At 39.4% G+C, this 27,651-nt stretch overlaps 2 protein-coding genes across 15 annotated transcripts; one reads left to right on the top strand and one right to left on the bottom strand.

The window, feature by feature from the left end:
• Window positions 1-188: 188 nt before the first annotated feature.
• sel (canopy family protein seele) lies at window positions 189-7,792 on the bottom strand. 9 transcript variants are annotated; one of them, XM_069135428.1, is made up of 6 exons: window positions 7,622-7,792; window positions 6,657-6,883; window positions 1,996-2,092; window positions 1,732-1,847; window positions 1,254-1,460; window positions 189-1,155 (listed from the first exon to the last, which is right to left on the bottom strand). In XM_069135428.1, exons 3-6 carry the CDS (start codon window positions 2,087-2,089, stop codon window positions 982-984), a joined length of 591 nt encoding a protein of 196 aa, XP_068991529.1. In that variant the 5' UTR covers window positions 2,090-2,092; window positions 6,657-6,883; window positions 7,622-7,792; the 3' UTR covers window positions 189-981. The 9 variants fall into 9 exon arrangements, with proteins under 9 accessions (XP_068991529.1, XP_046477533.1, XP_046477534.1 ...); XM_046621577.2 differs by lacking the exon at window positions 7,622-7,792 and adding an exon at window positions 7,165-7,410 and having other exon boundaries at window positions 6,657-6,886; XM_046621578.2 differs by lacking the exon at window positions 7,622-7,792 and adding an exon at window positions 7,165-7,410.
• Sin3A (SIN3 transcription regulator family member A) lies at window positions 3,219-25,873 on the top strand. Of its 6 annotated transcripts, XM_046621554.2 has the most exons (18): window positions 3,251-3,928; window positions 7,677-7,975; window positions 11,935-12,251; window positions 12,787-12,933; window positions 13,030-13,358; window positions 13,449-13,689; window positions 13,786-14,043; window positions 14,215-14,625; window positions 14,739-15,187; window positions 15,280-15,754; window positions 15,837-16,083; window positions 16,178-16,543; window positions 16,630-16,799; window positions 16,955-17,149; window positions 17,552-17,848; window positions 22,146-22,297; window positions 22,375-22,585; window positions 22,669-25,873. In XM_046621554.2, exons 3-18 carry the CDS (start codon window positions 11,955-11,957, stop codon window positions 22,918-22,920), a joined length of 4,497 nt encoding a protein of 1,498 aa, XP_046477510.1. In that variant the 5' UTR covers window positions 3,251-3,928; window positions 7,677-7,975; window positions 11,935-11,954; the 3' UTR covers window positions 22,921-25,873. The 6 variants fall into 6 exon arrangements, with proteins under 6 accessions (XP_046477516.1, XP_046477510.1, XP_046477513.1 ...); XM_046621557.2 differs by lacking the exon at window positions 7,677-7,975 and having other exon boundaries at window positions 14,230-14,625; XM_046621558.2 differs by lacking the exon at window positions 7,677-7,975 and having other exon boundaries at window positions 3,252-3,928; window positions 17,552-17,779.
• Window positions 25,874-27,651: the final 1,778 nt, after the last annotated feature.

The following is a 27,651-nucleotide window of genomic DNA, read 5'->3' as shown; positions in this document are numbered from 1 at the left end:
GTTCAACAGGTTACGCGCGTCGGATAGCCTTCGGTAAGGCGTAATGGTAGAAGTGATGTATGCTGCCTACGGTAAGGCGTATTGGGTTACGCCGCTGGTTGCGAGCAACAGGTGTGATTCGGAAGGGTTACTTGCATCCGAGATCAGTCGTAGAAATTACTAACGAAAATCCCTGACAAAAGACTTGATTTAAATTCAGATAACCTGTTTTATTGCGAATAATATTTAAGTGCTTGAAGCGACACGATACTGAATCGGTTGTATTGCCTCGCAATTACGAGAAATAGTAATTGCTCGTTCGAGTCATATTGACCGTATAATTAACATTTTCATCTAATTTTCCACAAGAAAAATACATGAATCATATACAATCTCCGTATAGGATTCTAATCAGATTCAACAATCTTGCAACAAATTTCTAATTATACATTCGCTGGCATAACGGTGATACGCAACACAATTGCGCAAAGCACAGCAAAAAGAGAAAATAGGAATATATTTTTTACAAAAAAAAAAAAAGAATCAGTAGATAAATTTCATTCGCATGAACTAAATATATCGTTTTGTCGTACAAAACTTCAGTGCCTACTGAAATATTGTACTGAGGTATCAACGAGATGCTGTATACAATCATATACAATAGATTGGCGCGTAATTACACCTGATCAACAATCGTTGCCATGAGGAGTTGATTTATTTACAGCTGTAACAGCAGGCAAATGTATGTACGAATATCAGTTCAAGCCGACAGTCAATAGAAATTCGTGGCTAACCTCGTAAATAACTTATTAAATACACGGTGAGTAATTTTGTGAGAAGAGAATCATTTCTATTTCTCACAATTTCACATTTTTTTAATCACCGAGTTAAATATAATTACGCGGGTGAAAACGAAGCTGCGGAACGAATTTGTTTAACATTGTACAAAATTTGTAAAACTGCTACAAACTTTCTTCACCAACGTCCGTTTCTCGTTTTTCATCACAATTCATCTCTTTCTGTGAAATCATCGTCCTCCGTGAATTCATCCTCACCAGATACAGTGTCCGAACAGAAGTTTGCCACATCCGTACAGACCTTGACATCGATGTCTTTAGTTCCCTTGCTGAACAACTGGACTATATCATCTTCAAACTCATCAACGATGCCTTCGCACTGAAGAGGGAATAAGGAAACAGGTTTAAATCAAGGTAAAACACGACTTGGGCTAATGATAGTTTGTCACAATTAAAGAATAACTCCGCTCTGCTTACATAGAATTTGAGGCTTTTGTTCAAATCTCCGTCTTGAACAATGTCCACTTTGCTGATGTCAGGATTCATTCCTCCGGTAGGATCCATTATTCTTAGAAGCGTAAGTTGACCGGTCGATTTGTACGTAGCTCTGACATAGTCGTCAAGTTTGGCGCATATACTGTCGAGCATGTCAGAAATGTGCACTTCAGATCTGGCGAGAGGAATCTATTGAAAAATAATATATTGAACAAAAATATTGATCAATCAAAGCGTATCAGCAATATAATCGGGCAAAGAAAATTCAGATCACAGATTGACAATCAGTATATCTTATCAATTTGGTATCAGTTATCGTAGCTGACAGTTGACAGCTGAGCCAATTAGCTATATTTCTATCAATACCAGGCTATCATAATTCTTCTACTCATCTCGGATCAATCAAATTTATGAAATCAAGACACATGGAGAAACGGTAAGAGGCTACATGTTTACGTACAGACTTTTGTTTCACATTTCCATTTGCGTCCAGTCGGTAGTTACCAACATCAATGGAAACTGATGGATCGATTTTAGCTATTTCTGCCTCCAGCTCATCCATGGTAGTTCTGCAAACTAAAGGCAAATAATTATCAATAGATCCAAGATCTTTTGTTCGGACGTTGATATTTTTTTAGCTACTCCTTTGATGTTCAATGTTTTCACAACGGTTAATGAAAACTTTTTTCATTCCTTTCGAATAAAACTTTCATTTTTTCGGCACCTAAACATTGTAGCTGTTTGCTGTCAATTTGCTGACTCTGGGTAAAAGCTCCGATACCTAGGCACAGTACTGATATTATCGTCAGGAACATCATCGTCTGCAACAGTAGAGTAAATAATGATGTTAAAAACAATATCAACAAGTACACAAAGCGACAAGACGAGATGGTCAGATCCCTTCACTGTTAACCTTGAATAAACCCTGGTATATGTGGATATTTATAACCATACCAGTTTCCTGTAAACTCTATCGAAGTCAGAGCTACGCAAATCACCTGCTAAACTTAGGCGAGGAACCTGCACGTTAAACTGCGGCTAATCCGCATAGGAAGCCTGCTTTAAACTACCGTGATCATCTCGCGAACGCACGACACGTGTAATCTCATCGCCCGTTACCGCTTCGCTACACGCTCTCAATTCCGATTGGTCGACTACTAACGCCCGGCCGCCACTACCGTCCAATGAAAAACGATAGTTTCCTGTGTCGAGAGGTCGAGTGGTGACCGACGGGAATAGAAAGGAAATGAAACATCTAACAAAAGTTTCATTGTTGTTACAGTTGTCAAACTTTAACCGACAAATTTTACTCTGTCAATTGATGAACTATCAAGACTTTTAACTTTTACATTGGGCTTTTGTGTGCATCTACACCGGGTGTCGGGTTGTAATAATTTACGGGGATATTACCGGGATTAAGATGTTCGTTCGATATTTTACCACTTGTCAGTTAAATGCGAGTCGTAGTGGTGTTCGACTTTTGAAAGACAATTTTGCCCAACACCGCGCGCACGCGTGTTTTTGTAGCGACTGGTCGGTCACATTTCACTTTGTATCGTCGTGCCAACCGGACGAGACAACTTACAGAAATCGACGGCATCGTGAAATAATAAATGTAATTAATTAATACGTGCGAGAAAGGGAATTGATCAGTAGATGTCGAATAAGCAGCGATGTCGATAAAAGCCGATAGGTCGAAATCATTTTATAATCGGTAATAAAACTTTTTAGTGATTTGAAATCGCTGATAAAAGAACAAAAAAGCGAGTGACGGCTATCAATGGTACATACATACCCATATGCACTGTGGAGAGGAAGGAAAAAGAGGCTCACGCACAGTTCGTCTTCGGTTGATCAGATCCAATTGGCCTGCGTACCGGAACGACACGCGTGGCCGTACGTACACACGTTTTATTCACGAGTAAAAGGGGTTTCCAGCGATTTTATCATGAATTTGAAGAGAAAATAAGGCAATAACGGAAATCGTAAACATTTGGTCCTGGGTATTAATCATTAGTTAAGAAACAAAAGCTGACTACAAAGGAAGAAGAGGTTAGCTATGGCATGTTTGCCGGGGATATCGGAGTTCGTAATCGGCGCGCAAACGTCGCTCGGACTGATCGACCAATCGGAGGCGAGCTCGGGCCGAGCCGCGGGCGTCGGACAGCATGAAAATGCAGCTTCGAGCCGAGGGAAAACAGTTGCCAAGTACGGACGAGTCCATTAGCTCGCGCAATGGGGGTGATCGTCAGTGACGCCGCAGAGTCGATTCCTAATTTAGATGCAACGCGGCTGACGCGAGTCAAACTCCAGCGGTTATTAGGTGAAATAACAGTGAAAATGTGATCCTGGCTCGGTCCGAGACCAGCCTCCGCTTATCCGTTTGATAAATCGTCAAAGTGTTGTCGGAAGGACAAGCCCGTCACCCCTCCGGGCTCGTTTGAGTTCGGCCGTATTCGCGGCTGACCCGACAGTCTTCAATCGGTCACCTGCATGAGCGGACCAGTTTACCCGTAAGATGTGTCAAGATTCATCACACAAGAACAATAATAATAATCGCTATTTTATTGGTGAATATTTCCAAGTGTCGACGTCAACGGAAAGTGCAGTTTTATACGCTCTGATTGAAATTAAAGTGAAATTCAAGCGGCTGTCAGGTATGTAAAATTGTGGTCATCACTGATTTGAAAAAAGAGAATCTCCCCCCTCCCACGTATGCATTTCACCCTTGAAAATTCACTGACGCAGTCATAAAACTAGGCAATCGTGAGCATCGAATGTATAAAATAATCCGGCACATCTGAGCCAGGATTAAAAAAAAAAACTGCGTGTCGCGTATCACCGCGGTGACAGAAATATTGTTTGGGGGGGCCGGGCGGAGTGACATAATGTCCCGTGTTGCGTTACTACGTCATATGGCAAAACTCTAACGTATTTTTCAATTAGAAGTTAAAAACTTCTTCGAGGATCGTGCTCCGTCCGCATATCGTTACTCCCGTTCCTCGCTGCACCGATTTGCATATTTTCGTTGATGTATGAAAATCACGGTCTATCGTTTGTCCACTTTCTTACGATTAACCCAGAGGCAAGCAGAAGGCATATTTGTATAGTTCGAGCAGCTAACCGAGTACCTACAGACTCGTAGCTTCGCGTGCAGCAGCGGGAACACTTGGCATCGCCGCAGCCGCGTTATGGAGAAGAAAACATTCGGATCCGCGGGAGCCTCGTTCGAAATAATCGTTCGTTTCGCGTAATACCCAACCGAGAATAATATAAATCCGTCGGATTTTTCACCCACTTTAATAATTGAAATTTACCTGTTGTCGCATTCTGTCGTTGAATAATTTTACTGGAATGAGAGTAGTTGCTCACACGCGTACGCATGCCACAGATTGACAGATGATTACCACGAACTATTTTAGAAAAATCAGAACAGAACATCGCCTACTAGAGTTTTAGCCATCGCAATGCAGTGCGACACGATTCGATTAGGGATGTAGGTTTTTTCATTTAAATTTGAGTGAAAAGCGCGTACGATGTAATTTTGCGTGAAAATAATTGAATCACGATGAAAAACGTCCGCCCTACGGACTGTCATATTGACATCGGTGGCTTTTTCATATAAGATACTTTCTTTATCATGTTGTATCCTTGCAGCCAGTTGTGCGACTACTATGTGCGGTGATTAATCTCCTGTGAACAACATCCGTAATTGCAAACGCGTTACACCCGCATTGCGTACCTATGCAATCGGTTGGGTGAGTGTTTAGAGAAGGAATTCATCGCCGAACGTATTTGTTGATATACGTTTTTCGTCTCTGTTTCGAGCGAGAGCCCATCGTTTGGCTCGCCCGCGCGTTTCGCGTAGGACCGCGGGATGCGCGAATGTGAGAGAAGCGACCACCAGTCACGCAGAAACGGAACGCACGCTTCAAATATCGATTCCGGTGCACACGCCGCCGTATAATAACGATGGCTCTCCCGGCCTCGCGCCTCGTGCTGCGTACATCGTCGCCGTCGGGTTTGCGCGCAAAATGCGAAGAATCACCATGAAACAACGGGAAAAATATACGTGCGCACGCTTCCGTATATCCAACAGCTATTATATTCCAATGCATAATTCACGAAATTTAGTACCGCGTTGAAATACCAACGATACGAATGTCAGAAAGAGAAATTTCCCAACATCAAATTCAACGAATATTTATTGAGAATTTGCACAACACTGACTACGAAGAAAGCCGCCGCCGCTGCTGCTGCTGTTGCTGTTGCACAGGTACGCGTGATTTGACAGGCCAAGTAGGTAGTTCATCGGTTGCCTGAATAAGCTTCGGACACATAAACGCGCGTGCGCACACTGCCACAATAATTCGCGGTGGAAAATCCAAAGCTTTGAGTCGACGAAGGATAGAAGATTGATCGTTGGCTATGTGTGTACGTACTGCTCGATGCAGGACCTCATATTATGGAACGAGAGTATGTTGCGTGGGGGAGGAACTACTTTTGTCATATTCTCATGGCGTGTGCCTTAGAACGGCTCTCTGTCCACTAAAAAGACTGGCTCCTCAGGGCCGTCGATACAAAAAAATTTCTCTCCGTTCCCCTGTCCCTCACCAACTCCCGCGTCGTGTCGCGGTGCAAAGCGCGGGAACCACGGCCTCTTCGACGTTGCGAGTATTTTCTTTAACGAAATTTCGTACCGAACTTTTGACGTCTGTCCCATTTATTCAGGCATTTACTACTTATTGTTGAGAGTATTTGGAATCTGTAAATTTGTAATTGAACAAACGAAGAAACGTTGTCATATATCTATAAGTATAATGCATATACTTTCATGTGAATCAGATCTTCTAGTAAAACGAACATCAATTACAGCCTAATTGTGACGAATTACCATACATAAACGGCACATCCACGTGTAACTGGGAATATCGATACGGCGATGCCATCAATTTATTCACGAAATAATGGCAAATTGATTGTGGTCCGTTACGGCGTTTGATTAGTCATATATTAACGTCCGTCAGTTCAAAGATTTTCGCCGATTTTGGAGTTTGCGATACAGGAAGACTCCTGACAAAGCGGATCCATCGAATAATCGCACTATTAATACCTTTCTCTGTCATTTGCTAGCTTCAATGCAAAAGCTTTTCAAAGGTAATTCTAAAAAAAGAATGGAATACCATACAAAACTACGATACAGGGAATTGATGGAACGCAACCACGCACAGCTTATACTCTTTTGTACATCTTTTGAATTTTTAGAATCTATTGAATTCAATTAGAAAATTTCACTTCGTCCAATTTGTGGGTATCCCTATGAAACTGATTTTTAAAGTCGCTTGCAATACGAGTACGAATATGTAATACCAAGATAAACGTTACCCAGTGTCAAAGTTAGTGACACATCTTCTGGGGGGGTAAAAATCTGTCATTGTCGAACGCAAAAGTCCCTCATCTCGCGTGCGTGGACTTGGTCCGCCAATCCGTTGACTCCTCTCTCAAACCCGGGCCAATACGGTACAGCCTTACGTATATCTTTCGACCAGTAGCGTATATTTTCTTTTATCCACGAAAAATCGGGAGACCATCCTTTCAGCTATTCCCCGCATCTTCTGGAACGTAAGACGAGTTAAAATTTCTGGCATTTTTATTTTGACATGTACAAGTTTATTCGCAAAGAAATAAAACGAAATGACAAATGTCGACGCCACGCGTATGTTTCGCCGCTGGGTACGGCCCTGGCAACGGCGAGGGGCTAAAGGATCAGCGGTGGGGATATTTCGCTCCCGAGCAGCAATAGAAACATACGTATATGCGACGAACGCGGGCTCGCGGCAACGCTGTATTTCTGATTATCGGGAGAGCCGCGCGCGCACGGTCGAAGGCTCACCTCTGCGTCTCTGCCTCTGACTGGACTCGCGCTACGACGGACGACGTGGCTGCGTTGTCACATTTTTTCGTTAGCGGCCAAAATAAGACCGACTTCGGGGCTTCTTCTCCTTCGTCTTCTTTCGTTTTTTTTTTTTTTATTTCTCCTTGTTCTTTCCACCTTCCCCGGCTTGTTGATACGTTACACAGATGGAAAGCAGCAAAATAGTAGTCGTCGGAACCGAACTCCCCCACCTGGTATTCCATCCCCACCTCAATATCTAATAACTGACGATGATACAGCTTTTACACACCTCGGGCTACATGCATATATGCGGCAGATAACTACCACGCGCGGACGGGCCTCCCCCTCTCCACTCTCTCTCTCTCCCCCTCCCCCTCTTTCTCTCTCCCTTTCCCCACTCCCTTGTCATCCGTACTCGAAACGATAGAATAACGAAGAAATAAAAGAGAATAACCAAAATATCCGGTGAAACAACGGAATCCCTGGTGACGATAGTGTGACCGCTGCAGGAAATGTACGTAAAAATCGAAAGGGCGTGCTCGAGGTGTGGCGACGGGCGTCAGCGTCGACTAGGTGACACAACAAGCCTGGTTGAGAGCGAGCGATGGATGGCGGCGTCGGGCTTGCTTACTCGGACGAGGGACAGACAGCTAGAGAGAACTACTACCGTGATGCACCCCCAACCTGACGATGATGCTTCGTCCGTTTTCGTCCCTCTCGCCCAGTTCGGTCATTGGCGCTTATCCGAATGTCGACCGTATGTGGCTGTCCATATGGAGACGAGAGAGAGCAAGGTTGCTGTTGTATCGTAAGATATCGCACGAACCCTAGCTTCGATACCTGTCTGAACAAAACAAATACATAGCTATATGTATAAGTATCCTTCGTGTACTTTTCGGGAAAAGTTTTTTTTTTCTATTTTACACTTGAGAAGTAGCTCACGGATTGAGTTTAGCTGAATGCCCCTCCTCGCTCACTTATGTCCGGATGGATGACCTCCTACTGTCTTTTGCGCTGGTATTCTTTGATCGCGTACTACGCTAGTTTCAGGATGGATGCGATACCGTTCAATCGGGAGGGAAAAACGTAAAACATTTACACTACGGATCAATGAATGTCCGTACGACGTGTAGAAGATCCGGATTATCGCGATTAAATTTTGACCTTGATCCTTTACTGCTGCTAGCTGCGGTTCTACTTTATCGAAAGATATTTTTCAAACTGTGAAACACACCGTGATGTTTACGTTATATGCTTTCAATCATTTATTCTCGTTATTTTCATTAGTGTTATTTAACACTCAATCGATCCACAGGACGTTGTTTTTGCTGCTGGTGCTGTTGCTGGTGTTTTATTTCGATTTGACAAATTACTTTCCAGAGAATTGCATATGTTTTCGCTCGTCAAGAAAGACCAAGGTAGATTATAGTATTTATACTCACGTACATTTATTTTGTCAATACAACATACGGTACATACACAAATGCTAATATGCATGTACGTTCTTTTAATATTTTGTGATCAGAATACGCTCGGGGGCATTTGATTATTTTTTCCAAGACTTCGCCTATATCGTAGATAAAATTTTTGTCACGCTTCCTCCTGCTGTTCTTGTTTACCACACGACAATCGGAGATGAATTATATTGCTTAGGGATTGAACGCATCACGTAAGAAATAAAAAAGTCTTTGCACGTCAAAATTTATAACATGTGTATACACAGATTATATCATTGTTTACGATTTGATGCCGGTGATTTTTGGCATATATTTAACGGAGATCCGGAAAGAGCTGAATGCGCCTGGATTGATTAATTCACTCACACCCTCGCTGCCAAACGTGAGCACGACGAGCATGTGTGTGCGATTATGTCCTCCGATAGGTTGGTCAAGGGGTGACGCGAATTACCTTCCATATTACATATACTCGATAATACACGCGTCGTCGTTGCGTCGTCGTCCCAGCTTTGCTCGCCCGCGTCTCGAACATGACGACAGAATCACGGCGACGGCGTTGTTACGTTGCCCCGAGTTTTCTCCTGCCGCCTGCCGTCCATTCCCGGGTCTAGAAACACACAGCCAATGAGCGTCGAGTCCTTTGCAAGCGAGCCAATGAGACGCGCCGGCATATGCTCTGCGACTTGGAACAAATCGCTGCGAATTTCGAATTGATACAGGATTCAGGTACTTGCATTTGGCATCCTGGAAGATTTTCTTCAACATTTTTCACAATCGCGATGGTACTCCACCGTCTATTTTACCCGAATAAATCGTCCTACCGACAGATCCGGAGAGTGTTGCGCAGTTTCCCGTGACCCAGATAACCAGGGGGAGTTTGCTCGCTGCCGGGAACAGCTGTTGGCCGCATAAAGATGGCCGTCGCTCCGGTATTTCGTTAACCTGCGCGCGCCGTTTGGCGGCCTCCGTCGTCGCCGCTAGTTTCAGGGGCGTGTCCGTAGGTGAAAAAAGGGAGACACCAAACCCCCTATCAGGTCCCGTATTCCGATTAGAACGGCAAAATTTACCGTCCGAACGAGCGTGTCGCGATGGTTTTTCGACTCGTTGATAAACTGCTCTGCGTTATCTCTGGAAATTTGTAAATTTTCATCGAACTTGTTCACTCCGTTCATTGGACATATTATCTTACACCGTCACTTTTAAAAGAACGTTGACGTTTCGGTGCTCCCGATGTGCCCACCGTTAGAAATACGCAGAACTCTGAGCGCAAACCGATGTTACCTTAGTTGGTTAAAACGAATGAATCTCTTGTACCAGCAGCCGGTGGGACCGGTTGGCAGGGAAACGAAGCGACGCAAAGTGCCCTCGAATTACGCCCCTGCAGAGCCGCCCCCCCCCCCCCCCCACTCCGATTGCCGTGCACTACCCGTCGGTTCCTTGTTTGCCATACAAAATCCAATAGTTCTTCGAGTACCCCCGTAGCGGTGACAATGTCCCTTGTGGAGATTATCTTTTCCCCCGTGAATTTCCGGGATATTTATAAAATATATTGACTGATCACCTTTATTGGCGAATGAGTGTCGTTGTAGTGAAACGATGATCGGGAGGTGAAAGTTTTTGTTTGAATTGGAATACGCGTGTACGAAGTTTCGCGTATGAATACGTAAAAGCACACGAGACGTCGTATGTTTGGAGCATCGTTGTTTCTTTGTTAATTTGATTTTTCCATTATTATTACACGCTCTGTGTTTCACTAAACCGTTCTTATTTCATTCATGGAGTTTTTATTGGTTTTTCGTGACCGGTTTCTCAACGTGTGACTGAAGCAAACGATGATAACGTTGATCGGAATTCGGTACGATACTTGATATCGGGTTGTTGAGTAGGAGTATCGGTTTTTTTTCCTCATTCTTTTACGTCTTTCCTGAAGAAAATTCAAGTGGAGGTGGTTGAAAATTACGAGGCCGGCTTCCTCTCCGGGAGGAGAGGCACCCTGCAGTTCGTTCGCGAGAAACAACGTGAAATGTGTAACGTATTTCTCTTTATTATTGCGTAACAATAGTGCTAAGAGAATAACTTGGAGTTTCGTTGTTTACAATTAGATTATTGGCAGACGACTCGGAGTTTTTATTTTACTCATTCTTTTCTCTACAAACCGCCAACAACACTGTTATCCAAGTCGCAACCGTGTAGCGAACGAGAGTACAGTCCTCAATATCTAAAGTTCTTTTCGCTTCACACGGATTTCTCGAGAAGCGTTTATTTCCGTACACGTCAAGTTCTGCTTTTCCTTCTCTTATTTCCCATTTCTCTCCCTCTCTCTCTTACATTTCTTCAACTGTACACTACCCCGAACGTTGATCGAAAATGATGCTTTGCAAAGGAGTTGAAAAAACAAAATGACGCTTACCTCCTACTGCTCACTCACGATTTGAGTCAGGCATGAAACAATATTCAGCGGCAGCTTCTCTGAAAATATGTCGAGCTGAGCCGTGAAATGTGAAACGTTGTCGAAACGTTGCCGATTTGCAGGTTAGAGAACGGTTAAAGAGGAAAGAGTACGTAGAGTGTCGAAATATGATCGAATTGCACCGAAGAAAGAGATTTTTACCGGTTGTTCGGAATAAATGCACGTTGAAAAGATTGGGTAAATCGCAGTGCACGATAAAAAGGCGGAGTGATTTTTGTAGAAGTGATGCTTGGAGAAGGGTACGTAATTTTGTAAACCGTCATATCGGGTCCGGCCCCTGGAGACGCTGAAGAGATAGCCGGGCACGCCATGGCAACCAACATATGATTTAGCTTGGACTACACACGCCCGCGTTTTCACCACCGAGTCCCGAGTCTATTTTTAACCTTTTATGCTTTCAAGACTCCCCGAAGGGCACCGAAGCTCGTACCCGCGCTCCCGCGAATATTTTCCACATTTGCCCGCCACCCCCGTTTATCGTTTTGATTTTTAACCACTTTCATTGCTGATATTCCGCGAGCATCCTTCTTTTCTGTCCCTTACTTTCAACGGCTTCGTTTTTTCTTTGAACATTTCTGCGTAAGTTACACGTAACCTTAAATCGGTGGAACATTTTTTATTTTGGGGGACCGTCATCCAGTGCTGTAATAATTAACCCGTTTGTATGCGGTTTCATTCCTAAATTTACAGTACAAGGAACACTTCTTTCATTCTCTGTCCACTGTTTGTCTACCTGGAAAAATTTTTATTTGTTTCCTCCCGACTTTCATCAGTATCTTTCGCATTAAGAAAATATACCTATGCATTACTTTCAATGTTTACCTACCCTTCTGGTTCCAGCATTTCCAATGTGATTTGAGATGAAACGTACTCGTGGGGTGGACGAGGTAGCATCGGCAGCAGCAGCAGCAGCGTTGAAACATTCATCGGGAGGTGCAGGAGGAGGTGGCATAGGTGGTGGGGGCGGGTTAGAAGTCGGAGAGAACATAGACTACCGTCCTAACAGTGGTTTGGCCGTTGGAATTGGGCCTGGTCAGCCAATTAGGCCGATAACTTCCAAGGAGATGCCAGGCAGCATCCAGTTTGGCGCCGTTCAGGCGCAACAGCAATACCCAGTAGCCGTAGTAATGCCTACTCCTGCCCCTTCCAGTGTAAAGGTAAAGATTGTTTCGATAATCGAGAGTCTGCGAAGCAAGTAGTCGGAGAATAATAATTGCCTTAGAAAGGAACCGAGAATGTTCTTTTTAAATTCATGCACATTGATGCAATTGTACTTCCAGAATGATCCAACATGAACGAATTGTCATAAACATCTTTTTCTTTCCTCCTAGTCATTCTAATTGGTGTTCCCTTGTTTCTTTTCGAGTTCAACAGTTATCGTTATACCTGAAATGTGATTGATAGCGATAGCACTTCATTGGTAATTGAATACTGTAGTTGAGTACTTGAACTATGTGTGTAACACGCTAATGGTAACCAATGTATCGATTTTTTTTTCACCTAACAGATCACATCTACAAGTATTTATTGTTTACTTTATAACACAAATATTCTCCAAATTATAAGGGATCTAAAGATTGAGGTTATATAATATTTTCCGAAGCGATAAGGGGCCAAACACAGGTAGAAACAGTGCATTGAACTCTATGCAGTTTTTGGATTTCTCTAGAATTTTTTGTAACTGTGTTATAGGTGCATTCTGGTAGCACAACACCGCCTACGCCCACGGCTCCAGGGAGCAGCTTGAGCGGAGGGGCGCAACAGTTCCAAAGATTGAAGGTTGAAGATGCTCTGCATTACCTCGATCAAGTCAAATACAAGTTCAACAATCAACCGCAGGTAAGAAAGATTGTCAGATATCCAGTTTTAGGTTTATTCTCTTTTTAACTTTGTCGTTGAATGGGACTTTGATAAATGTGATTCTTTCTTGGTTAGGTGTACAATGACTTCTTGGATATCATGAAAGAGTTCAAGTCTCAGAGCATAGACACACCAGGTGTTATTAAGAGAGTCAGCAACCTTTTCAAGGGACATCCCCAGCTCATAGTTGGCTTCAATACGTTTTTACCACCTGGTTATAAAATAGAAGTACAAGCCGACGAACAGGGATACGCTTTCCAAGTATCGGTTAGTATGCCTAGTCCGACTGCTACGCATACCCCAACATTATCTCATCACTGCACAGGCAATGTTGGTTCACCACCCATTGCCAGTCCGCCTACTCAGCCGGCCAAGGCTCCATCCGTCCTACAAATCATGCAAGGGTGAGCAAGGAATTTTATTTGATTAGATGCATTTTTTTCATTCTTGTCCTATCCGCGATATTCGACATATACATTCTATCCACTCTACAGATCTGGCAGCATACACCACGCCATTGGAAATAACATTCCAAACAATAGCTTAACCGTTCATGCTCCGTCATCACCGCCGGTCCAATCGTATAACAATTCGCACATAAGCACGGCTCAAGCCCAAGCTGCTGTCAGTCAAGCTTTGAGCCAGGCACAAGATGGTACACCGAACAGTGGTCAGACGCAGCAAAGTCAACCTGTGGAATTCAATCACGCCATCAATTACGTGAACAAGATTAAGGTAGAAATACAATTTTTATTCGTTGCTTTACTTGCAAAAACCTTGAGAAAATATGTCATCGGGTTGTTGAATTTATACGTGCATACCTCTTTATAGAATCGATTCCAAGGTCAGCCTGAAAAGTATAAGCGATTTTTGGAGATTTTGCATACCTATCAAAAGGAACAACGCAACTTAAAAGAATCCGGTCATATGGTAACTGGAGGAGGAGCAGCTGTCGGAGGAGGAAGTGGGAAACATCTAACAGAGGCAGAGGTCTACAGTCAAGTCGCTAAACTTTTTGAAAATCAAGAAGATCTCCTCGCTGAGTTTGGACAATTTTTGCCTGATGCTACGAACCAACAAAGTGCCCTGGTGAGTGTTTATTTGTCAGTTCAGGATAAATTTTTGGTTCTAAATTCATTTTGAAAGTTTGACACAGTTTATTCGTTATGATCGTCTCTGTGCATCCGATTGACATGAAACTGTGACAGGATGTGCATTTAGTTCGCAGAGAAATAATCATTTAATTCTAACTGGTGCCAGTCTGCTATGTTCCAGAGTAACAAAGGTGGGGCGGTTAACGATCATTCGGCGATCGTTAAAAAACCCCTAGGATTGAAAGCGTTGTACAACAGTTCGGGGAACATACCTAGAGAACACAGAGAAAGCGGAAGCTTAAGCGGAGTAGAACGAGACAACAGAGATCATAGAGAGAGGGACCGGGAGAGAGGGGTGGGAGCCAGGGATTTGAATAGCGGTCAGAAGTTTGGTCATAGCACTGGTCAGCTGAAAAGAAGTCCGTCCTTTTCAACATCGGGAACCACTAGCAATTCGCATCACACTCAACACGGTCAGCCACCATCAAAAAAGCACAAAATGGCTACGCTGAGAGATGTGACATTCGCCGATGCTGGAAAATATGGAAGCCTTAACGATTATGCCTTTTTCGATAAAGTAAGTTAAATTATTATGTGAAACTAAAGACTAATTTCAGTTACTGCTAGATTGTACCAATTAAGATGAATCAAGATACACGGAAAAGTAAACGAAATGTAATTGGTTCATAGGTGCGGAAGGCCCTGAGATCGCAAGAAGTCTATGAGAATTTCTTACGCTGTTTGGTTCTGTTCAATCAAGAAATCGTGTCCAAGACAGAACTCATACAATTGGTAACACCGTTCTTGGGCAGATTCCCAGAACTATTGCGATGGTTCAAAGATTTCTTGGGTCACTCTCCGGACTCCTCAACTTCTATGTCCACTACAACCGGTGGTTTGAACGTCGAAACGCTTCCTAACAATGTCGTCAGAAGTCACCAAGACCGTCCCCAAGGAGATTTGGCTATGGAAATAGATTACTCCACTTGCAAACGGCTCGGCGCATCCTATTGTGCGTTACCTAAATCGTACGTTCAGCCTAAATGCACCGGTAGGACGCAACTGTGTAAAGAGGTGCTGAACGATACGTGGGTATCTTTCCCAACATGGTCTGAAGACAGTACCTTTGTTACTTCAAGGTAAGATAGAAGTTACTATACTTGAAAGGCAATCATATTTTAATTATCGGCTTCAAATAAGTGCATACTTTATGAAATTGTCAATCCTGTAGGAAAACTCAGTATGAAGAGTTCATATACCGCTGTGAGGACGAACGGTTCGAACTGGACGGTGTTATAGAAACAAACGCAGCGACGATTCGAGTCCTGGAAGGTGTGCACAAGAAAATGAGTAGGATGAGCTCGGAGGAGATACAAAAGTTCAGATTAGATGATTGTCTGGGAGGCTGTTCGCCGACAATACACCAGAGAGCTCTGAGGAGGATATACGGTGACAAGGCTGCGGACATTATTGACGGGTTGAAGAAAAATCCTGTTGTTGCGGTGCCGGTCGTCCTTAGGAGGCTTAAAAGCAAGGAGGAGGAATGGAGAGAAGCTCAAAAAGGGTTCAATAAAATATGGAGAGAACAAAACGAAAAGTACTATTTGAAATCCTTGGATCACCAGTGTATAAATTTCAAACAAAATGATGTCAAGGCGCTCAGATCGAAAAGTCTCTTCAATGAAATTGAAACACTTTACGATGAGGTAAAGTCGATTCTACCAGAATTCTACATGTCTTGACTCCAACGGGAACTTGTCTCACCTAATAATCTTTATAATTTAACAGAGGCATGAGCAAGCAGACGACAGTAATGCAGAGGGACAAGGGGGAGGTGGTCCACATATGGTGCTGGCATACAAAGACAAGTCCGTACTCGATGACGCAGCCAATCTCCTAATTCATCACGTGAAGAGACAGACAGCTATTCACAAGGAAGACAAGCAACAGATAAAGTTGCTTCTAAAGCACTTTATCCCTGACCTATTTTTTCATCCACGACAAGAACTGAGCGACGATGAGCGCGACGAAGATGGTAAGTTCAAACTTTGATCTACGCTCTGCAAAACTACAAGCATTTCCCCCTCGCCATTGTTTCGTCTACGTGAATTTTATGTTGAAACTTGCAGATGAAAAAGAGGACATAGACCCACCTGCGTGTAGCAGCTCTCATATATCGTCGTTGACGATAACATCTGGTGGTCTTCACGGGAGTAGAAACAAAGCAGTGGCTTCACCCAACTTTTCTTCTGCACACGTGAAAAGTGATCCAGATCTAAAACCTCCCTCCCATGCCTTATCCGCCGATCCCGAAGAGGCGTACACCCTGTTCATGGGCAGTAACAACTGGTACCTTTTTCTGAGGTTACATCAAATTCTATGCGAGAGGTTAACAAAGATGTACGAAAGAGCGGTTGCCTTGGCTGAAGAAGAATCCAGATACAAACAACAACGAAAGGAGAGCACAGCGGTTGCATTGAGATTAAAACCAAAAAGTGTGTAAGCTCGTCGATTTTCCGCACTTTTGAATTGTTGTCAGTAGCAACAACATTTTGTAATGTTTTTCTTTCTTTTGCTGCAGATGAAATAGAAATAGAGGATTATTATCCAGCGTTCTTGGACATGGTGAAGAATGTTTTAGATGGTAACATGGAAAGCACGGCGTACGAAGATACGCTACGTGAAATGTTCGGCATCCACGCGTATATTGCCTTTACCTTGGATAAGGTGGTCACATATGCTGTAAGACAAGTACGTTAACATAAATTCTAATTACTGAGTGAAATACGGAACAATATAAATCATCACAAGTCTTTAGCACACGTGAAATTAATGACGAATTTTTTGCATCCTCTTTCATGTCGATAATATTTTTACGGTGCTTAAACTATTTTTCGTCTGTTTAGTTGCAGCATTTGGTTTCTGATCCAACGTGTCAGCAGTGCATGGAGTTATTCCAACGAGAACAAAGGCAGCCAAAGGAAAGTAGCGGAGCTGGTGGTTTGTGCGCCACTGCCTATCTGAGGCTAGGAGCAGAAACCGCCTACCAACGTAAAGCAGAGAGAGCTATGACTGATGAGAATTGTTTCAAAATACATATTGTGAGTATTTCGTTGATTTGCTTATTTGCTTTATTTTTTTTTTCTTTTTTATTTTTGTCTTTGTTATTTGATTCCAAGTTTTATTTACCGGTCCTTTATCGAGAACTCTTACAATCATTACGGTCTACTTGAGGCTACTCTCCATATGACAAAATTTCTAAGTACATTTCAACATGAAATCTGCAATTGAATCAATATCGTGGCAAGTGTGAAATACACGTAATTCAAGATCGTGAAGCATATCTGGCTAGACCGTGATTTTAAATTGGATAATGTGTAAGAACCTCCAAGAGTTGTGCATAGATGCATAGCGTATACCCAAATATTAAACGCAACTCATGTAAAATTATATCCGAATGTAGTTTCGATTGTCGTTACCTTGGTTTTGTTAACTTATTGCAGTACAAAAAAGACTGCAAAATAACAATGGAGCTGCTAGACACTGAAAGTGAAGACACGACGGAGGGCGGATGCAGGGACCGAGAGAGCGAAAGAGAACGGCAGAGAGAGGGTATAAGTTCGGCAGAAAAATGGTCGACCTATGTGGAGAGATACCCCGCTCCTCTTGGCCAGACAAGTCCAAAGGACATTCCTACCTCTGTAGACAACGACGCGGCAGCCAATCATCCTGTGAGTAGCGACCAGGCAGGAAGGGGGGGCAGGGGCAGAAAGCGCAAGAACGCTGATATTAACAAGAAGGTATAGGACCACACCCATAATCATAAAACATTGCTGACATTGTAGTTTGCATTCATTTGGGCACCCCGAATAATTTCTGTGTCAAACTGCTGGGAAGGGTGATCGATATTCATCCAAGTCAGATCAAAGTATCGTCTGGAACTTCGACTTCGTCGTTTGTCGTTTTGACATGCAGGATTGTCAATTTAACAGCGGCACATTATCTCTGTACAACAATAATTCAGTCACACGGTACTTTTGCCCAAACGAAATTCAAGTTTGCACATATTTTCATTTAGTGTAAGGTTAACAATGCACTGACAAGCTTATCGCCACGACGTGTATTCGTATTTTTGCAGTTAAATACAGAAAACCTGTATCAATTTCATTATTTCTCTACGAAAATTGATTCACACTAAACTTGAACGATGGTCAGGTTTGCAAAATCTAAAAAACGAAGGAACAGTCTGACCCCTGCGATAGCTGAGACGGAGTTGGTAGTTAGAATTCGATTAATTCACTTGAATATCTCTGCAAAGCATGATAGCTCTTCAATATTACTCGCGATTTAATCTGACTGCGTTTGCTATTGTCCCGACTGTTGTTGGTCAAATCAGATGATCACATACCTTTCAGTAATGATCGTAGATTTAATGTAGCGGTTGTCCTTATATATACACCACTGGTTTAAGCTAATGAAATGTAGCAGAATCAACAATAGCTGTTAATCGGTCATTTCTTTTGTGCAAAAAGTATACCGTGATTGGATTATTGATGGTATATGCAGAACTTCCTATATGAATGACACTAATATACTAAAGATGTACCTGTGTACGTAACTAATGAATTCTTTTTCTCTTCAAATGTGTCCATAGACTGCGATTAGTGATGAATTTGCATAAATTTTTCCAAAATACTTGTACAAACTCAAAATACCGAAATCGATCTTGAACAAATACCATAAGTTTCTCATCTTCATTTGAGTTTTATGTACAAATAACATCATTAATTCGTAACTTTATACATATTCGAGTAACTGATTTTCTAATTTGTCGTATGGGACGGGATCATTCTTTAGTACAATATTTTTAAAACTTTGTGGCAATGTGAGTTCCCCGGTGTATTTTTTATGTATATGCGATATGAAATGATGCTAATCGTTTTCGAAAGGTTAATTTTAATCGTAAATGGTGAAGGAAATGATAGTCTGAAATGAAATCTTGTAGGCTCCGTATACGTGTCTCGTCTCACTTATGGGTGCTACAATCGCTAAGTAATTACGGAACCCCATGTATGATGATTTGATATTCGTTTCAACGACATTTGAGTGAATAATGGGCTGACAGCTAACTTTCACTTTTGCAATAAATTATTATTCGTTGTATAAAAATGTTTGTATACAATATTTGTGATAGACAATTTTTTTAATATTACCCTCAAAAAAGCATATAATAATTATAATGATAATAATCCAGTGACGTCCTAATGGCAAGATGCCTGGTGACCAAAAAGTACTATCGTCGTTTGTCCAAAATCTTTGAAGGAAAGAAAACAGGAAAACGAAGAAATTAAGAGAAACTGTAAATATTGCACCATAAAAAAATTGTACATAGATTTTGATACATTATTTAAGATAGCAGTAGTGTTAATTTGTGAAGTAATTCTTGTCACTCTCATGAGATAGATCGGTGAAGCCTTTTGGAATTAATAGAGATGCCTTTGAATTTAAAAAACTGTACTAATTTATTCACTATGAGAACTAATAAACAAATAATAAGTCAAAAAACTAATACTCTTACATTGCGCGTGAGAGAAGGAAATGAGCAGAAAATTTTTGTAAATTTTGTGAAACATCGAAATTTGGACTCCATTAATTAAGTGGCTAAAACCCTAGCGCAGCTTGGATTTTTCTAAATTTCTTTACTTTTCCAATCCGGACTACAGAACAAACAAAATTTCCGATTTTCTAATGTGTAAATGGAGCTTTTCATAGAATTTGTGGAGAAAAAAGATAGAGAAACACATGCTTTGATGTGTAGCGATAATTTTAAGATAGAGAGATTTCGCTGGTTCATCTCTTATATTTTTAATTTAAAATTCACTACTTTTTCCCCTGACTGCTATTCTGCTACACGGCTACCCTCTTTTAGAGTCAGATGTTGCCAAAGAAGTGAATTCGCTAGCGTGCAGAGTTCACAATTCGCGTCATTCCATGAATAGTATCACTATCTCGGAGAGCTTCCTAAAGGTTTCATTGTAACGACTAGACCACCTTATATGTGCTGACTCGTTAATGGCTATTGATTCAAAACTTTGGTTGAAAACCATCTTCCTGAAATGTTTGTGCAGAAAATTCTTTGACATCTCAAAAAAATCTCTCTCCTCTCGCAGTCTGATATTATGCCTGTGATCACATATCGACTGAATATCAATCAGAGAATTGTCATTGTATTATGGGAAAGCGCAGATGACTATTTTCTTTATCATATTTATTGTCTTACATGCCACTAGCATTATTAGTACGATATTTTAATATACGTTTGAAGAATTAAAAATCTACTTGTCTTGATCTCATTATGCACGTGACCCTTTGTCGAATCGTATGTCTGCGTCTATAGGATACGTACTACTCGGTTGTAACCAAAGATTTGATTGCCATAACATCATTATTTAACTTCAACTCGAGTCCAGCAAGTCCTGTGCGAATGTAGCTCCCTTGTCATTTCCTCTCCCATCCCCCGTTTTCTGTTTCCCAACTTTTATCTCTTTATATGATGAATTTTAATCTTGAAACATATGATAAGATATATATTTTGTAACTATAAATTATATATGGAGTGTGTGTGTATATACATGTATATAAATCAAATTTATATACATGTATATTCATATATATATATATATATATATATATTGTATAGAAGAGAGAGATATTGAAATACATGAACAATGCTTTTAAACATGATCGTCTATCATTTTTGTACCACTAAATTATCAGTTTGTCTCCAAAAAAAATTACGTTTTTTTACTTTCTTACTACTTTTAAGTTTACCAATTTCTTTTCTCATCGGAGGACAACTTTTGACATTGGTTCTAAAAAAATTTTGCATTGCTATAAATGTAATGGTATCTTCTTGAGTTCTTACCTTTCGCTTCCTCTCAATCTCAGGTCTTTCTTTGTAGCGGAGTCATTCTTTAAAAATTTGATTTTGGCTTAGTACATTTTATCCCTGCTATATACATTCAAAACCAGTTCATAATGACGTACGTATCTTTTTTGGGAAACCAACGTACAGAGAGAATAATATATCTCTTTTCTAACACACCTTTGTGCCACATTCAATGAATGTTGATTATTTTATTGTAAAATCATTGGATCTGGCAGAGAGTTGATACATTTTTTAATTAGTATGCCTAAGTTACATTAGCAGCGTCTTAATAGTTTATTATAATTTTTATATTGTTATACTTAAGAAAATTATGTTTATCCTATGTTTACCACTTTACTATTGAATTATCAACTGGATAAGATTTTACTTCTCTACCTTTTGTATCGCAATCTCAGTAAGAATGTAGGTATTCCGTTTTTTTTTTTTTTTTCTTTTTTGTTTTGTATTCTTTTTAACGGATGACTACATTGAGTCTTGTTTTAGGAAATTCATACAGCTCTTTCTCCCGTATCTTCCAGCAACTAGGATTCGAGTTCCAAATAATTGCAAAAGTTGAAAAGAAGTTGACGGATCAAATCTAATAATCAGTAACCTAAGTGAAAATATTGTTTAATTTTAATTCAGAAGAATTCAAGTTCAAATAATGTAGTTTGTCCAGTTTTGTAAAGAAAAGTTTCTCTTGAGCAGTCGTTCGTGAGAAGGATTTGTAGAAAAAAGAACATTGACTTTGTTAGTGCCTAGATAACATATCACTGCATTTGAAAAAAATTACATAATAGCTAAGCTTTAATGCATCTAAAAATGAAGAAGCATTGGATGATACCTGTTGCAATCATACAAAATCTATCTATAGCAAAAATCACTATTGATGTGTATATATATTTATATATATATATATTTGTTTTTTGCGTGTAACTGCAATTTAGAAAAAAAAGAATTTCGTTAATTTGCCTAGACAGGTCAAGTAACTCGCGAAAAGTTTTGAAAGTCTAAAATTTTTGCTAACACAACATACCTACAATGAAAAATTTATCAAATCGATTGTCACTACATCAGACTGAAAAAGTTCAACTTCCTGAATACTTCATTAGATTCGACATCATTCCAATGATTCACAGTAAGTTAATATTGAACTGTGATTGTTGTAGATGGATGAAACTGGTTGGAGCTCGTTTGACAGACTTTTGGTAGGTCGCAAGCCCGTATTCCTCTACCGTAACGTCAGAGAGTGGCGAAAACGTGCATCAAGGATGGCTCGGTTGCCATCGTTGAATACCGTTCATTCTGACAAAACACCAGAGTAAGTTTCAGTACGAGCATATCCCACAATATGGCAATGGAATGTATTTAATTAAAAATATTAAACCCTTTACCTAGAATAACGGCTACCGACAAAACAGTTGAAACTTCTTCTGGACTTTTGGAACGGCCGGCACCATTAAGAATGACTGAACCAGGTGACACTGGTGACATAATTAATACCGACAGTACGCAGTGCAGATTTAATCCGAACAGTTACCGGATGCTCTATGTTGCCAGCAAAGAGGCTTTCCTTTATAAGCCAAATTCCTTTACCAGAGCTAGACAGGTAAGATCTTCAGAATGGGCATTCAGTTGGTCTAACAGTTTTGCGGAATGCCTTATTGGTATAAAATTGCATTGTGATTTCAGTGTCATCCGGCGGTGACGAAACACCTGAACTCTAAGTTTCATCAGTGGCTGGCAAGGTGGGCGACGCAAAATGTCGCAGACACGCAGCACCGCTTGTGCCAGGACTGGTTAATGGGTCGTTACGAAAATCTAATACCCCACAGGACACGAGTTGTTACCGATAACGATCAATCTCGTTCTCCTTATCGCCAGTACAATCGATATCGAATCGAACGATTGAAGTCTGATTCCTCATCGGAACAGTGTGCGTAGCCCTTACTTCCCCTGTTACCTCTTGTGAATATGTCAAATTTGAGTGTGAGAAGTTAACGAAAGAGTGAACTCAGTGAATCATTGTGAACATAAAACTTAAGGTTGTGTTTTTAGTTTGAAAGATAGGTTTTACTTTTACACACACATACACACACACATTAAAAAGTGAATCACGATTTTAAATACAGACCGGAGGTTCGATACGGTTGTGATGTTTGGTGGCATCAGTCGACGAGAAGGTACCTACGAAAAGCCAACTGTTTCCCAAAATCTTTTTTGATTTGTCGGTTGATCCTGTTCCGAAATGGCAATGAATCAAATTCATGTGAAATGGACAAACTTGTCTTGTGGCGGTAGAAAATATTTTTAAGAATATAACAAAGTAAGCGTGAAAGATAATGGAGGGACTTGTACAAACGGTAGAACGTACAATATTATATATACCCGACGTCAGTTGGAACTTTTTACAGGTTGTAATAAATTTCGCAAAGGATTGAAGCTATCTGTTCTCAAAACAATCTTCGATATCAATGTCGAGCGTAATTTTTTGATCAAGAGCAATATGAATTAGTGATAGTTAATATGGCCTGTAAATAATTGACCTGTGATGATCAAGTGAAACATTGAAAACCATCAACTTTTAATATATAAGTATTGAATGAATAATAACATCATTCTGATTATCAAGAGATTTTTTAATTTAATTTTAGGTCTGCAGTTTTGGCTTCCATTATTTAAAACAAGGCTCCAGTTGTGACTTGCATCAAACCTGAATTATGTCACTAATTCAATGTTTAAAAATTAATCTTTTATTTCAGTTTTTAATAGCATCTCTTCGTGATTCTTTTTTTCGCATTATTTTCGATCGTATATGAATAACGAATCTTTCATAAATCAGTGAGAAACAGTAAGTTATATAACACAATATATTATGTATATACCGCATTTGTTAACATTTGAACATTTTATAATATGTTCGCATTAATTGAAAAACGGATGGTTCGATATTTTCCTTCGATCTCCAGGCACACCTAAACAGGGAATTCCGGAGACATTTTTTAAAGATCAAATCTGGCTTATAACCAATTGAAAGGTATCCACGTGATTGAGAGCAGCAAAGCTGGATCCTTTGAAAGGATGGTTGACTCTTCTAAGATTGTTATGTGTATAATAAAATGAGTGTGATGGTGAATTTAATTTTATGATCTGTACAAATCTTTCATATTTAGTATTTTATAAATATACAAATATCCTAAATCTTCTGAGGACGACGATAAAAAGATGCTTAGGGTGACCAGTGTGCTTTGATATATTGAGAATAAAATGAGCTGTAGGATGGTAACTCGAATTGTACAGAACAAAATTTCTGACGCTGTCAATTTTAATAGTACACTGTACATTGAAGGTGGGATATAAAATTCTCTTGAGCTTTTAGTTCTCTATACACGCTGGTATAACAAGTAAGAAACAGTTGTCTCAAAAAATTGTAATCGAGGTGCTATTAGATTAAATTTGCATTTATCTGAGTAGCAATTTTGAAATCGAACGTGAATTACATTCAAAAGTTCTGAGTGGAAAGTTCTGATAGTTTTGCGAAAACAAAATAGAAATGAACCCTGTTTATCAACAAAGTCAAATATTGTTGCTGGAAAGTAATTTTTTGATCAGCTTTGAAGGATATGCGTTCAATTTTTTATCTCTAGTACCTGAAGTATAGGCATTTGAATCTAAAGCAATAACATTTTTTATTCACAAGATGACAACATGGTTTCTGCTATGTTTTCAATTATGTACATACATATATGTGTGCGTGTATATGAGGTATTCCACACCAACACTACAAATGATTTTCCCTCATCATTATTGATTTCGTTCATAATTTTTTATATGATTATCCTAACTCTAAACAGCACTGCTGAATTATTTCAAATTCTTCTCTCCAATTTTTATTTTTTCATCATTTTTAAAGATCAATAAAATTACATTTTTGAAATTATCTAAATAATTCTCAAAAATTCTTCGATCAAAGACAATTATTTCAGGCTAAAATCGGTAGTGGAAGCCATAATTTATATACTTATTTGTCTAATTTCATAAAAATAAAAAATCCTGAATTTGTTTAATTTGGGATTTTTATTGGTACTTATTTATTTGTATACACCAAGCGGACATGTAGACGATCAGTTCAGAACAAATCCGGAGGTGTAAACTTTTTTTTATATTTGACTGATTTAAAACAAAAAATAAAAATTCTTTAATTTACTTAATTTAGTATTCTTATTGGTAATTATTCATTTTTATGCCCTACATAGATGATTATACACGTACAAAAATGAATAATTACCTATCAAAATAAGAAGTAAAGCAAATTCAGGAATTTTTATTCTCTTGAAATTAGTCAAATAAATGTTAAATAAATAGTTTCTACTTTCGGATTTGGCCACAAATGTTCGTGTTTGGTCGAAGAATTTTTGAGAATTTTATCAAAACTTACCAAATGTCAGTCTGTTTTGATGTATAAACATTTATAAATAAAACTGTTGGAGAGAACAATCTGAAATAATTCAGGAGTGCTATTTAGAGATAGGATAACTGTAGTAAAAATTGTGAACGAAATCAAAAATGGTGGGGGAAAATCATTTGTCGAGTTGGCATGGAATATCTCGTATCTGTGTATATACGTATACATGAACATTTTCCTCTTTTTGTTTTGAAAATGAAACAAATGTAAAATAATTATATCTTACCTCTGATGAACAGAATGTAACGTTATTGTAATAACTATCACCCTCTCTAAATTGTCGTTACTAATATATTTTAACAGTGAATTGTTACTCTTAAGTGAATACCGACGTTTTGAAAAATTTATGGACAATTTTATTATTCGAGATAATTTAATGCTAGTATAGTATTTCGCACAAAATGATTATTATAAATAAACTTTGAAGAATAATACTGTCTTATCTGTTGAACAAATATTATGTTTGTACAAGGACGATATCAAGTACATAGTTGGTAATTATACAGGTAATATTTGATGAAAGCTAACAATCGAGATGACTTTGTATTGTTGGTGCAAAGTGATCACCAGGATCATCTAGGTAATAATTTCAAGATGCTGTGGATGAATATTCACTGATCCGAATGCAGAGAGGGCTGTTGATGTCTAGATCCTTTTACTCGCAACAACCACTGGATTAACTTCAGGTAAGTAAAGTACTAGTGATTTATGATATATATGTACTATAAGTAGTCGTATTTATCTACTTTGATACAGAATGGTATTGATCGACGATTTTTTAGGCAGTTATATGTTGATCGACATCGGTTCAGTCAATGTAACTTGGTCAGGAGGAAGCAAACCTACTGGTATACCTCCAAAGAACTACGATTATTAAGAACGGTTCCCTTACATAAGATTCGAGTTTCCACGTTTTCATCATGCAAATATGCAATCTAGCAGGTATTTCTCGGCAATAGAAGCAAAATTACATTTTACTGCTACAGCTGGTTCCGATTTAACTGCGATAAATCAAATTTTGGATTTTAAGAATTGTTCGCTGCTTGATTAGTTTGCAATTTGAAAAAATGCATTGTGTGCATAAACGAGGTATACCATAGTGGAATTTGCTTGTACTTTGTACGCACTGTGCAGTACGTCAGTACAAGTTTATGAAATTAAAAATCATAATTGCTTCAATTTATCGAAGTGAATAATGAACTTAGCTCGTGCATTATGCATACGAACTCTACATACCCACGAACCACTAGTTTTCTGGCTACGCGGTGGGTCCAGTATTTTCCTAAAAGTATCCTTTGTTTATGTTCACCTGTAAGGACTCTAAAACTGAAAGTTTCCCGTAAATGTACTATAAAGCAATCGATTGCCCCCTAAAACCATTTTTACCATTCAGTTACTTTTTTTTTCATAAACTAAAATGGACTGAAAAAATGAATTTGATGCTTGAGAACAATGATTATGTACTTCTAACTCCACATAGGAAAAAAAAAAAAAAATTGAATCTCAATACTCTAATACTTCACAAAATCCTGGTTTTTAAGGTTTAGTTAAGTGTCGTTACCAACAGAATATGTGCGCTCATTGCAAATAATTTTATACCTACGTTTATTTAAAAATAGAAACATTGTTCTCAAGTATCAAATTGATTTTTTCAGTCCATTCTAGCTCATGAAAAAACCAAATAATTAAAACATCAAAATTTTTTTATATATTTCATGATTAAAATTTCAATCGCCCCCTGGCAACGTGTTCATAATATGATCCAAAAATTTTTGTATTTCCACATGATTTTTTTTTTCTATAATATGAACATATTTTTAGAGTGTAGTCGAAAAAATTCCAAAACTGCCAAAATAACTGACATCCTAGTATATGTATAATTTTTTTATTTGATGAATTTTATGAAAAAATATTGGAACCCTAATACCTACCCCCCCATTTTCACAAAGCCTTCCCCTATTGCCCCTAAAATTATCCGACGAGAACTGTGAAGCATGAGTTCTACTTGTGACAAAAGTGCAGCAATCATTCTGAACCAAAGAGATTCTTGAAATTATTTTTTGTAATACTTTAGTTTCGAAATCACGAGTAATTAAAAGGACGTCTGAGTGCAAAATTAAACTCAGACATGGTTTTTTTTTTATATTTATTATTTTTTTAAAATCGTTTTTCAAATATTCTTAGTTTCTAAAAGCATCTACAGTTAACAT

The sequence above is a fragment of the Neodiprion pinetum genome, chromosome 4, assembly GCF_021155775.2.
Source record: "Neodiprion pinetum isolate iyNeoPine1 chromosome 4, iyNeoPine1.2, whole genome shotgun sequence".
Lineage (NCBI taxonomy): Eukaryota > Metazoa > Arthropoda > Insecta > Hymenoptera > Diprionidae > Neodiprion > Neodiprion pinetum.
Note: the sequence above shows the minus strand (reverse complement) of the source record. Positions and strands in the feature narration are given on the sequence as shown.